At 33.2% G+C, this 13,522-nt stretch overlaps 1 protein-coding gene across 4 annotated transcripts; it reads left to right on the top strand.

Annotated features, from left to right (window-relative positions):
- The first annotated feature begins 679 nt into the window (after positions 1-679).
- On the top strand, positions 680-5,366 carry LOC116028903 (protein WVD2-like 5). 4 transcript variants are annotated; one of them, XM_031270767.1, is made up of 10 exons: positions 680-855; positions 974-1,019; positions 1,923-2,219; positions 2,307-2,600; positions 2,745-2,803; positions 2,947-3,018; positions 3,139-3,238; positions 3,342-3,413; positions 3,506-3,616; positions 4,344-5,366. In XM_031270767.1, exons 3-10 carry the CDS (start codon positions 1,959-1,961, stop codon positions 4,800-4,802), a joined length of 1,428 nt encoding a protein of 475 aa, XP_031126627.1. In that variant the 5' UTR covers positions 680-855; positions 974-1,019; positions 1,923-1,958; the 3' UTR covers positions 4,803-5,366. The 4 variants fall into 4 exon arrangements, with proteins under 4 accessions (XP_031126627.1, XP_031126643.1, XP_031126621.1 ...); XM_031270783.1 differs by having other exon boundaries at positions 1,915-2,219; positions 2,748-2,803; XM_031270761.1 differs by having other exon boundaries at positions 1,915-2,219.
- The last annotated feature ends 8,156 nt before the right edge of the window (positions 5,367-13,522 follow it).

The raw sequence follows: 13,522 nt of genomic DNA, 5'->3' as shown, positions 1-13,522 counted from the left end.
GGCTGTATTAGCAGGACAATTGTCCTTATTTATATTGCTTTTTGTCCTGTTGGGAATCATCTGAACATTAATGAAAAGAATTTCTTCTTTCTCTTCTTCCCTAAACCCTACCTCCTCTTCTATACTACTTCTTCTCCATTTCTACTAAACTCCCACGCACGCATGCACACACGCGCGCGCGCGCGCACGCGCACACACACACACACACACACAATATATATATATATATAATGCTACTCACCCCTCCTAATGTCCGAATCAAAACGACGTCGTTTTGATTAATGAAAACAAACGGAATGAAACGGCATCCGTCCCGCGCAACTGTAGTTCCCTTTCAACACAACTCTAGTATCATTTGAAATGAACTGTAGTATCAGTTACGGAGATTTACGGAAGCTGTTTCTCCCTCTTATTGAAACGACGTCGTTTTGTAACCATCGTCCACGGTATAACAATGGCCTAATCTCTCTCTTCACACCCAATAAAACTTGAAAGACATGCATTTTTCTATTAAAATCATTTTAAATATGTGATTGTTTTATATATTTATTTATTTGTATTTGATACTCCGTATTTATTTGAAATTTTTGTGTGACCCTATGGCGGTGTGCGCCGTCCCTATCCGTATATTTGGGAAGTATATTCACGTTTCTCTCTCTTCCTTATCGGACACTCGGACAGTGACCTGGAATGAATTTGAATACCGCTGGCGAATAAGCAAAAAGAAAAACCGAAAAAGAAAATAAAAAACCCAAAAACACCAATCCGCAAAACCCTCTCGTTTGATTTTTGAGTTGAATCCAGATTCCAGAAGGAGAAAGAGGGAGCTTTTCAGTTTAAATCCCCTTAATCTCAGTAAAGAACTTAAAAAAACAGATACCCATTTCAAATTTCTCTCTTGGGCTTTCAGATTTTTCATTTTTTCTTCAACATTATTCTCCATCTGTAATACTTTCTCTCTCTGGCCTTTCAGATCCCTGCTTGATTCAATGGATTTCTGAGCATTTATGGTTCTTTAGGTAAGTCCATTATGTTCAAAGACTAGTTAATTCATTATAAATTTTGGTACAATTATCTATGTCTGTATATTTGTATGGGTTCATGTATATCCATTCTCTGGGATAATTTGTGTATGCATATGTTTACATGTATACGTATGTACTTGAGGAAAATGGAGAATGCTAGTTTTGGGTTTGAAGTTGAATCTCAGAATGTGAATGGATTGGATCTTCTTGTGTGGGGTTTTGCTTGGGTTTGGAGATCTATTGGAGTATACTGAGTTTTCAAAAAATTTCTCTTTTGAGTCTTTTCTGAAGTTTATATTTTAATTCAATTTGTGAGGGTTTTGTTTGTGGTGGTTGAAAGACAATGACTTCAGAGTTCGGATGACATATTTGTTTGTTTGTTTGCTTGTTTGCTCATATTGTGTGAGGAATTTCTCTTAATTTTCTTTTTGGAGAGGTGGGGTGGCACTTGGACTATTAGTTGAAAAGGATTTGCTTGGTAGCTGAGAAAGCTGATAATGAATAGAAGATTGGGCTTTACCTTGGTTTATTGATGATGTTCTGACTAGCAATTGATGTCTTTCAGTTGAATGGTGTATACTGTTGATTTTGGATAGGGTTGAATTAAGCAGTATGTTCCTACAGTGAACCATGCTTTCTTTCTAACTTTTGTTTCATTGTTGTGTAATAAATTGATGAATACACACATATTCATAACCTTTTTGTTTTGCATCATTGCTGTGTAATGAATTGATGAATATATATCAAAGAATCTTGTGACTTTAGACATCCTTGATTTTACATTAGGAGTAGCAGGGAATAATGTATTTTAGGCATTGCATTCATTTATGGTAATTTTATTTTCTCCTCCAAGTTTTGGTGCTTGGGGCATTCACTTTTCCTTTACTAGCCTTGTAGTTTAGTGGGCTGCCACCTTGCAACTTTAAGTTTGTGATGGATGCAAACAATCAAATACGCATTTCTGAGAATGGGTTGGGATATGAAAATGGGCTTGACAAACAACTCCATGCCGTTGGGGAAGACGTTGATCAGTCTGATGGCATGCTGAATGGAAGTTCCACTATTGAGGAAGTTGAAGGGAATTTCCAGAATGCTATTAATTTGAATGATGATATGGCTATTGACTCTTCTGTCCAAGAGGTCATACATGAGTCAACAGTGCCTCTAGAAAGCAATTCCTGTGCTGGTTCTAAGGTAAAAAGTTTAGGCATTTCACTTTGTAAATAATTGACTGTTTTTCTTTGACACTCACAATCTTTGTATTATATTTACTTATTATAGGAATCTGAAGTTAAAACTTCTGGAGAGTCCAAGAGTGGTAAACTACAAAAGGCTCCTGGCAAGCCCAAAAGTGTGAAACTTTCTAACCCCAAGCATGCTATGGTTGCTGGGTCAAAGAAGGGCAAAGATGGAAAGGACATTTCTTCCAGTTCTGTAATTTCAAATGGCACGTCAGCATCAAGGGCTAAACAGCCTTCTGCTCCTATTGAAAAGAGTAAATCATTTAATGAAAGGAAAACTGGTGAGTGCAATTCAAAGCGAGAACCTTCTGTAGTGAAGGTTAATCATGATAAGGTAAAAGCCTATATCATTATTGGTTTAGATATGTCTAATTTTTTTAGTACCTAGGTTTCTTTTTAATCTTTTTGCTATTGCGCTCTTTTGTAAGTTGATTGTTACTATCAGCAAATTATCAAAAAACATTTCTATGTTCATTAGGAGCATTCTGGACGTCCTGATACAACTTCCTCAAGTGTTGCACAGCGTGAGGTCCATAAGTACGTTTTTTTTAGGGTTCCATTCCGGTGTACATTTCTAAATGTTTTTCAACTTAATTAATTAATTTTAGATGTTATCTATTTAGATTTAACTATTGGTGATAACTACTAACAGTTTGCAAACTGTAATTTCCTGACTTCAGGGAAAAACCACTACTAAAACCGCTGAAGAAGGGCCCTCCCAAAAAATCTGAAGCAACGGGTCAATCTTCTTTGTATCCTACCTACATTCGTCTTTTATCTGTTTTAAGAAGTTCATATTCATCTTTTTGGTACTTTGGTAGTATAATGAGTCATTGAAACTTTGTTTTGGTTTAACCTTAAATACACTATAGAAGTCCTACTGCTGCAGATACAAAGTCTCACAGAGAGGGTACTCTTCCAAGCTATGGTTTCAGTTTCAAGTGTGATGAGAGGGCTGAGAAAAGGAAAGAGGTTAGCTTTCTTCTTGCATTAGGATAATGATAATAATCGTTTTTTTTTGGATATTTGATTTGTTCTTCGGTTTGAGCTAACCTCCTTCCTTTCTTTCTGGCAGTTCTACACTAAACTCGAGGAAAAGATCCATGCTAAGGAAATGGAGGAGACTAATTTGCAAGCACAAACTAAGGTTTTATCTATCATCATTAATTGTATATTAGATTCAGAGGCTTGATACTGCTATGTTTTTGATTTATCACATTCCTTTGATTTCTGAAACAGGAATCACAGGAAGCTGAGATTAAAATGTTAAGAAAGAGCTTAAAATTCAAAGCCACTCCAATGCCAAGCTTCTATCAGGAACCACCTCCACCCAAGGTTGAGCTGAAGAAGGTAAGGATGTATTGCTCATTACATTTGTAATGGAAGTGCATTTTTCTTTGTTGTTTTGTGAATTTTGCTCTCGGCTTTTTCATTAATATGTGTTTGATGCGAATGACTTTCAGTAATGGAATATTTAGTAAAATGTAATTGATGGTCCATTCTATGTTGCTCATCTCATAGTCATAGGCTCTGTTTGACACAAATAGTTGAAAGTTGACAGCTGAAAAGTTAGTAACTAATACGCTAATTAATTGAAATTAAAGTGTTTGGTAAAATACTAAAATTAGTTGTTGAATAAGCTGACAAGTGTAAAAAGACATAAAAGGATAAATTGAGATGTTAAGTTTTGATTACTGAAGGGTAGATTGTGTCATTTTTGTAAGTTAATAAGGGTAGGTAGTGTGAACTTTTAACAAGTTTCTGAGATCAGAACCAGTTATATTATTGAACTCAAACAATTACCCCGATTCCAACACTCTTTAATGCCTTGTGTCCTGCCAATGTATCTATAATAGTTTATCAGCTATGCTATCCACCTATGTACCTTGCAAAGTTTCTATCAATTTGTTATGTGACAGACAATACACCTATCATAACATACATTTTTGAAAGTTTGAATCTTTTTATTAATTTACAACATAGTAGCTCTCCTATTTTTTGTGTTTTTAATTAGAGTATAATATAATAAAACATAAGGAGTTCCAGTGCTTTACTGTTTTATTTCTCTATGATCTAGATTCCACCAACGAGAGCCAAATCTCCCAAGCTTGGTCGGAGAAAGACGTCATCGCCTAACAGAGATGGGAAAAATGACAATGCCTTGCAGACTAGTAGGCTAAGCCTTGACGAGAAGCCCTCCCAGGATAACCTTGCCAGACGACGATCTCTCATCAATGTTAAAAAGCCTCAGCGGAAGTCCCTTCCTAAGCTGCCATCTGAGAAAACCTACATATCCACCGAAACAAAGAAAGCTTCCCCTATCAAAACTAGCATATCCGAGGATGATTCCCAGCCCAATAATGTAGCCAAAGTAACTGGTGAAGCTGCGTTTCAGCAAAATAACACTTACGAACAGACCAACGAAGCTGAAGATGTTCAGGCGGCAGTGGCATTCGTTAAATCGAGTGAGACTGAGCCCAAGGAAAACGACAAGTTTGTAATTGAAGCCCAGGCAGATATCACAGTGGAGCATTAAGAGCAAGCAAGCACTGAAAAGCTAAAACTATTGTATATTTATAAAGCAGCCGTAACGCCCTTCATGCCCAAAACACCAGAAAGGCCTGAATAAGATGATTCATTTTACAGATAAAAGGGCATGAAAGATATCTAGTAGGGGGATGATGTGTGTTCTGTCCATATTCAGCAACAATGTTTGGTTGTCTTATATGCGTTCTCTTCCTAGATTGTCGAGTGTGATCACTTCGAACTGCAAGCGAAACTGTAAAATCTCAAGGTAATTAGCATCTCGATTTGTTGGTCATGGTTCATGATTACATGTGCTCTAGTTAACTCACACCAGACTAGCTGAACAATGGTTTTGGGGAGTTTGGGTTGCAGTGGTTGAAACTGTTTGGATGACCTTGCCTATTGTTTGTTAATTAAGGTGTGTGTCTATATTTGCTTAGAGAATTCTTTTTCTTCGCCGCATTAGTTTTCCTGCCCTTCCCCTCTCTTGATGTGTTGTGTTATACAGAACTATATATCAGTGTATAACCTTTAATTGTACATTTATTGAAGATATATGGATTGTTGTATTGCATCTGCCGTTTCTGTTTATCGTAGGAGACTAGTAGGGATGTGAACTCCTAGTGGGATCAATCAATTGATCACCTCTAACAAATAGGCGCGTTGTAGAACACTTGTTATCCATATCACCAACATAATTTGAAACACGTATCTCACAATTAAAGACTCACTTTGTTGACTCTCAAACACAATACCATATCTTATAGTGCGACTTAAGTACCGGAGAATCCACATAACTATCTTCCTATGCTGCTTCTCACGTTTAGATATGTACTTACTGACTTGATTAACAACATGAGCCAAATCAACTCATGTACAAACCATTGATGCACACTGGCATAAAGAAACTTTGTCATATCTTCAATTTCACTAACTGTTGGGGACATTGACTAAATGGGAGCTTAAAATGATTAGCCAAAGGAGTACTAACTAGTCTAGACTTACTCATCGCAAACATGTCAAGGACTTTCTCAGTATTGTTATGTTAGTTAGCTACAACTTCCTTGCACATTTTCCTCTGCGAATTTTCATGCCAAGAATTTTCTGCGCAGCACCTAAGTCTTTTATATTAAATTCCTGACTCTACAAAGCTTTTAATGCAATAATATCATTCATACTCTTAGTAGCATTCAACATATCATCCACATACAATAACAGAAAAATAAAAGAACCATTTTAAGGCTCTTAACATAGTTACAACAATAAAAACCAAACAGCTTGTACCGGTGTTGTGGAGTATGTTTCAGCCCATACAATGATCTCTTAAGCTTGCAAACTAGATGCCCACTTTCGGGTTTAACAAATCCTTCAAGTTGCTTCATGAAAATCCATTCATCTAGATCACCATTCAACATGCAGAAAAGTGATCTTCACATCCATCTACTCCAAATGCAAATCCCAAATTAAATGGCTATCAAAGCAGGTACTGACCTGATAGAAGTATGTCTAACAACAAGAGAAAAACCACATCATAATCTATCCCCTTTTGTTGAGAAAATCCCTTCCCAACTAACCGAGCCTTGAATCCCCCCTTATTTTTTTTCCTGATATTGCTGGCTTCTATCTATAGAGTATAGACCACTTGCCCCATATAATCTTCTTGCTTTGGGGAAGTTGAACTACCTCCCAAGTATGATTCTGGTGCAAGAACTCCATCTCATGAGTCATACTTGTTGTACATTTATCTTTCTCCTAGCTAGAAATAAAATCTTGAAAGGTAACTAGATCATTATTAGTAACAAAAAATGCAAAAGAGACCACATCCCCAAACCCATACCTGCTATGTGATTTCACATTTGTGCGCCTATGTCTATCTCTGGCCAAACAGTAATCCTGTAAATCCTCTAAGCTAGAAACTCCTGTAGATGACATGTGGAATTTGCAACTTCTCAAGTCTCAACCGTAGTTGGATTATTTGCTCTCTCAGTCAAAGAAACCCGATCTATATCCACTTCTACTATGCTAGAACCATCAACCAGTGCATCCTCTTTCTTCCGCTGAAGCATGAAATGCTCATCAAATAGTGCATCTCTGCTAATCACCACCTTCTTCGTTGTATGATCTCAAAACATGTATCAGTTTACACCTTTCTTGAACCCCAAAAAGATGCACTTCTTTGACTTGGGATCTAATTTCGATCTCTCATCACTTAGAACAAGAACATAGCCAGGCCGACTGAAAACTTATAAATGATCAAGACTCGCGGGATTACCTTACCAAACCTCCTTAAGAGCCGTGCCACCAAGTGATGCCAATGGTGATCTAAATAGCACGCCATGTTCACTCCTACCCAAAAACACTTAGAGAGCCCCCACATTCAATATGGGACACCTCACTTTTTATGCAATGGTCATATTAAGCCACTTAGCAACACCATTCTACTGTATAGTGCCTCTAAATTCCATGCTCTGCATAGAATTTTATAGAATTCTTTCTCTATGTACTCTATCCCATTGTCAAACCTCAAGTATTTGTTTTTTCTATGTACTCTATCCCATTGTCAAACCTCAAGTATTTGTTTTTTTTTCCTACCAGTCTGGTTCTCCACCTCAACCTTCCACAACTTGAATTTCTCAAACACTTTAGATTTTTATTTCAATTAAAGAAACAGACCCAAACTTTTCTAGAAAAATCGTTAGTAAATGTAACATAATACCAAAAGTGACCCATCAAAAGTTCCCTAGTGGGTCCCCAAATATTAGAATGCACGTAATCAAGAATCCTCTCAGTTTTATGCTTCCCAGTAGAAAAACTGGCTCTAAATTGTTTCCTAAGAACACAAAACTCATAGAAATCTACATTATAACATTTAGCCCATTAAACAAATTCATTTTGTTCAATTAAGACAAGCCACAATCACCAAGATGACCAAGCGTAAATACCACAACCTACTAGTATTACCATTAGATTCAACATAATGTGTTCCACTTGACACAGTACTACCCAACAACCTATAAATGTTTCCTGTGGTCTTTTCCCCTTTCTTTATAGTTAGAACACCCTTACTGATTTTAATGGTTTCCTTATCACTCTAAGATCTATGAATAAAACCATTAACATGCAAACTAACAAGAGAAATCAAGTTCTTAGTTAACCATGGTATATGTTTAACATCATGCAAAGTTCTGACCACCATACATCTGGATGTTAACATCACCATACCCACAATCTTATTATGACATCTACCACCAAAAAAAAANCCAAAAAAAAAAAAAAAAAAAAAAGAACTGAAAGTACATGACCTAATGAGCCTGTAGGTTGTGAACCACTCCATGTTAGACGTAATATAATAGGAGCATCCAAAGTCCAGAATCCAAGTATCTGACAACTCACTAGATGAGACTGCTAGAACACCACCTTCGCTATAATTCGAGTCATTAGTCTATACCACATTCGTAGCCTCTTGTTGCTTTTTAACTTTGAGAAGTTTCTTTTCATGTGCCCAATTTCCTTGCACTTGTAGCATTGGATTTTCTAGCTATTCATGGACTTTGACCTAGAGTCTCTCTTCTTATAATTATCCTTCCCTTATTTTCTTCCACGATCCTGATTTCCCTTAACATACAAATTGTTACCAACAAATTAAACTTTCCCCAATATTATGTCTGTGTTGATTATGAGCTAACAGAGTTGTAGAGAATGTAAGTGTAGTCAATAGATGCTTACAGGAAAGAGACTGTTAGTCAACACCAAGAGTCATGGGACTGAATAATGGGATTGTTGCGCACCTCAATCAACCCCATTGGTTAGCTAGGGTAGTGTTTCGCAACCTTGCCTTCATAAATGGATGGATGAATGAGATTAGTCCACTCGTCCTTACGCGGCTACTTTGAATAGCTTTTCACTTTGACTTTTTGAAAATAAATTATCAAATAAACTATCTTTTAATATCGTCACTTGTCTTATAATCACAAGGTTACAAATTCGGATCCCAATAAGATTGGCCTTCTAATTTTGAGTTAGTCAACTACGGACAATCTAAACTAGTTTATTTTATTGTGGTTTAATGCACACCCTCAAATAATGATTACGAATTTTAGAGAGAGATAGAGAGAGAGGAGTCATTCTCCTCATTATTTTAATGAACTTTTTATTTTAACCTACATATTTTATTTTATTAAAATATTTGTATATGAAAAATAGTGAAAAATAATATTTTATTAAATATTCTTTACTTTTTATTTTATTATATTATTATACAAAATAATTATTAATTTTTTTTTATTTATATGTAGCATTAATAATTAATAAATTATTGTTATAAAATAAACTTATGTCTTCCGGCATTACAAGTTGCACACCTCAAAATATGAAAGTAGTTATAGAAATGCGGGTTTCCAGGTTGCATAATCACTTATGCATGAATGCACAATCAAGCATTACAAGTTGCACCAAAGCTAGTTCACACGACGGGAAGAATAGTTCTCATTAATATAATAATAATAATAATAATAATAATAATAATAATAATAATAAATTATTAAAGAAATGTTTTGATTGGATTGAGATAGTAAAAGAAAGAAGAGTAGAAAGAATTTAGCGAAGTATAAAAATGAAACATGACAAGTCAAGTCAGGAATCTATGATGGGGTGGCAGATGATGAGATTTTAACAAAGCATTCAAAAACTCTCCACAAGACTTTGAATTTAGAAAGATGGATGAATAGACATTTCCAAGATGGAGACTGCAGCTAAAGTACGTAAAAAGACTTAAAACATGCATCACGCTGTTTACTCTGGTTTTATTCAAATTTCAACATTTTAAATACTTTTTCTTTAACGTTTATCTAATTAACTAGTCGTTAATACTCAGAGAGTCAATAAATACGACAATATAATTGAATTAGTTGTATAAAAAAAATTATCACATTAACCAAACTTTGAACTATATAGCATTTTTCTTTAAATATACTTTGTACTAATATTAGTAGGGAGTGAGCTCATGCATGCTAAAATTTCAGGTGGAAAATGCTATATAGTTAAATTTAATATTAGTAAAAGTTATATTTTTAGCCTTTCAATTATTTTTTAATACGGAGTACTTGTTTTAGGGTGCGTTTGGAAAGCAGAAAAATGACTTCTGGAAAATGTTTTCTGGAAAATGGCTCATTTTCCAGAAAATAGCTTCATTTCCGGTGTTTGGATGTATTCTGGAAAACTGTATTTGAGTGTTTGCTTCATTTTCCAGAAAATGAAAAAGAAAATGATTTTTTGTTTAAATAGAAAAAGAATCACAACAAATTAACAAAAAGAAATTATTAAAAAAAAAAAAAACTAGAAATGCGGATAACCAGTCGGAAACCGTTTCCGACTGGTTTCGCCGACTGGTTTGCGAAACCAGTCGGACTGGTTTCGCGAAAACCAGTCGGCGGCGACTGGTTTGGACTGATTTCGAAACAAAGCAGATGAGCGTCTTCTTCCGGAAAATGACTTCCGGACAAAAATTCCGGAAGTCATTTTCCGGAAAACTGACTTCCTTTTCCGTTGACCGAAGCATTATTTTCCGTTGACCCTATTTTCCCCTCACTTGCCAAACACTGAAAACTCGGAAAATGATTTCATAACTTTTGTATTGTACTAAAATATCTCATAACTTTTCAATTAAATTACAACTTTAGTCTCTAGAGTAACATAATCATTAAACTACATTTTTTTTTGAGTACTATATTAATGTTTTACTTTTTTTTTTTTTAATACAACTTACCCTATTACATGAGTATTTAGTAATTTTTTTTATAGCCTCTTTAATTTTAATATTTTATTTGCAAAATAAGGAAGCAACAATCCCCTTCCCTAAAATTTGCATTTCCAATTGCATGTCGTCCTTGTTTTCTCGCTTATATGAATTTGTTAAAGTCAAGTTCACGCCTATTCCCAATCCAAGTATCCCAACATCATCAATTGTAATTATTAAATAAATACATTTTAAGGAAACTCTCAGCCAAGTTGGTTAGATACTTGACTTGATAATGACAAGTTCTCAAGTTTGACTTTTGGTAGGAGCGCTGCTTATTAGTCTTCATAGTTTGAGTCGATAAGTTATGGGCAACCTACCTAGGTTAGTTTAATTACCTCATTCTAATCTTTTTTAAAAAAAAATTTAAAAAAATAAATGCATTTTGACAATATTAAAAAAATAATTCTCTCTCATAGATTTTAATTCAATAAGAATTTGATCTCATCTTAAGTAACTAACTAACTAACTCTCTCTCTCTCTCTCTCTCTCTCTCTCTCTCTATATATATATATATATATATATATATATATATATATATATATATTTACAATCAAATAAGACAACACCTTCCCGTGAGACGGTGCGACACAACGTGAGTGCACACAGTTTACTACGCGGATGCACACAGCCTAGAATGTGTGCACTTAGCCCAACATGAGTGCACACAGTTTAGGGTATGTGCATTCGTAAAGTAGACTGTGTACACTCACGTTGTGTCTTACGGGAAGGTGTTGTCTCATATGAAGTCAACCCTATATATATATATATATATATATATATATATATATATGTATGTATATATATTGATATAGTAGGGATAAAATACACTTTTGGCCCCCCTCTAATTTTTTATAAACAATCTATTATGCTTATATTAAGTGAACTCAAAATATATATATTAAAATTTAAATTCATTAAATAGAAAGAAATAAACCAAATAATTAAAGTGACCATTTTTTTTATCTTATTTCTTTTATCAAATATCCATTTTATTTAAAAACATCTTCAAATTTGAGATATATGCTTTAGTTTTATTATTAGTTATGTTGATTAATTAATTAATGATTTATTCTGTGTTTTAATTATTTATTTACACTTTGAAGATGTACATTTGCTTGTTTAAATAATTAGTTTTGAAATTGTCAAAAATTAATATTGATTGTTCAATTCGTGATATTGATTGTCTTTATCTCTCAAATTTTGAAATATTATTAATCAGTAAAATGAATATCAATTAATTAATGAAAAAATTTGATGATAAAATAATTGACAAAATTTTTTATTTGATAAAAATTGACAATTTATATTTAAATAAATGATGTTGTTCTTATTGCTGTTGTTGTTGTTGTTATTATAATATTTTGTGTTATGTGAAAAAATTCTAAAGTAATGATCGACACGAGTGTCGATCAATCATACTCATATATTTATGTATTTCATACTTTATTACACAGAGTATAATTAGAAATCATTATCAGTAATAATTAGAATAATGTATGGTATATATAATAATATAGTACGTTTAATTATAATGTCGACTAACACGGTAAATTTTTTCTATTACATTGCCCCCCCCCCCCCAACTCGAGTTTTCTGGCTCCGCCCCTGTATATATGTATGTATATATATGTATATATGTATGTATATATATATATGTATGTATGTATATATATATATATATATGTATGTATATATATATATATGTATATGTATATGTGGGTTGTATATATATAACACTTTATATATAACTTTATATTACTAACTCTTATTTATATTATATGTTGTTTTTCCCCTATGAATTCTATCACCTTCTAGTGTTCACCTCTTGAGTGATAATAAAATTCTTTAAATATATATTTGTTGTTCATTAATTCGCGGATCCTACCACAAGTTTAAAAGGGGATCCACCCAATAATAAAATACAAATAATATCCAATCAATTATTACCGCATCATTAAGGATATGAATATTATAAGGTAACTTTAAGATGAAAGTATAGTGTTAATCATTTATCATCTGTGAAAAGGGTTTTTTTAAGCTTGTGTAAACTTCATTGGTCAACAAAGTCTATTTTAAAAATTTTGAAATAAGTATTTATTTATTGGTATTTATCAACATATACCATAAAATTGTATCATCTATGAATTTGTTTGATACTATAAGTCTATAACTATCATAATTGTACTTTTGAAACAATGATAAATAATTATCTTTTAGAGATTTTAATCTAGAAGAATAATATTTTAGCTTAAAAATATGAGAATAATTTATATATTTATAATAATTTTACTTTACATTGATTTTTATATTTTTAAATTATTTTTATTAAAATTTGAAATTAATTATATTTCGATATAATTCTCTAAAAGAGGTAATTATAATCATATCAAAATAATCCACATAATTCTCTAAAAGATACAATCATAATCATATTAATTAATTTGATGATAATAACCCTAAATTTAACACCTACAATTAACAGAAATTTTAATGGAAGAGTATTTGTGGTAAAAATAAAAGTCAAGGTACGTATTTTTGTCTTGTGTAACTTTAGGGAACAACGCCGTTCTTTATACCTTGCATCTGCACCGATGAATTGTTCTAATAGACAGTAAGCCTTTTCCATTGCAATATAATTTTCCCCACTCACTACTTTAACAACCTAGCCTCAAGGCAATTCAATTTGGACAAGATGTTTGCAAATATTGTTTGTGTGAATTGGTCTGTATAACAGCTCGCGGTTTTTAACTAATTAATTAAAATTTTAATATGATTATCATATAAAATACTAACTCCACACATGAACCCCGTGCTATAGAAATCAGAAACCACCAAATTAGATGAGAACAAGTCAAACCCCAAGCACAATATTTGTTAGTTTGAGGAATCTACGTAAAATGTGTATTTTGAACTCACAAAATAATTTACTTTTG

The sequence above is a fragment of the Ipomoea triloba genome, chromosome 1 (assembly GCF_003576645.1).
Source record: "Ipomoea triloba cultivar NCNSP0323 chromosome 1, ASM357664v1".
Taxonomy (NCBI): Eukaryota; Viridiplantae; Streptophyta; class Magnoliopsida; order Solanales; family Convolvulaceae; genus Ipomoea; species Ipomoea triloba.
The sequence above is the reverse complement of the archived record's forward strand: the minus strand, read 5'-3'. Positions and strand labels throughout refer to the sequence as shown.

What these genes read in the sequence shown, in the direction of transcription:
- LOC116028903 (XM_031270767.1), top strand. Translation starts at nt 1,959, where the DNA reads ATGGATGCAAACAATCAAATACGCATTTCTGAGAATGGGTTGGGATAT. An exon ending in TGAAGGTTAATCATGATAAG is followed by an intron (nt 2,601 to 2,744) that starts GTAAAAGCCTAT and finishes TATGTTCATTAG; the next exon opens with GAGCATTCTGGACGTCCTGA. An exon ending in GGGCTGAGAAAAGGAAAGAG is followed by an intron (nt 3,239 to 3,341) that starts GTTAGCTTTCTT and finishes TCTTTCTGGCAG; the next exon opens with TTCTACACTAAACTCGAGGA.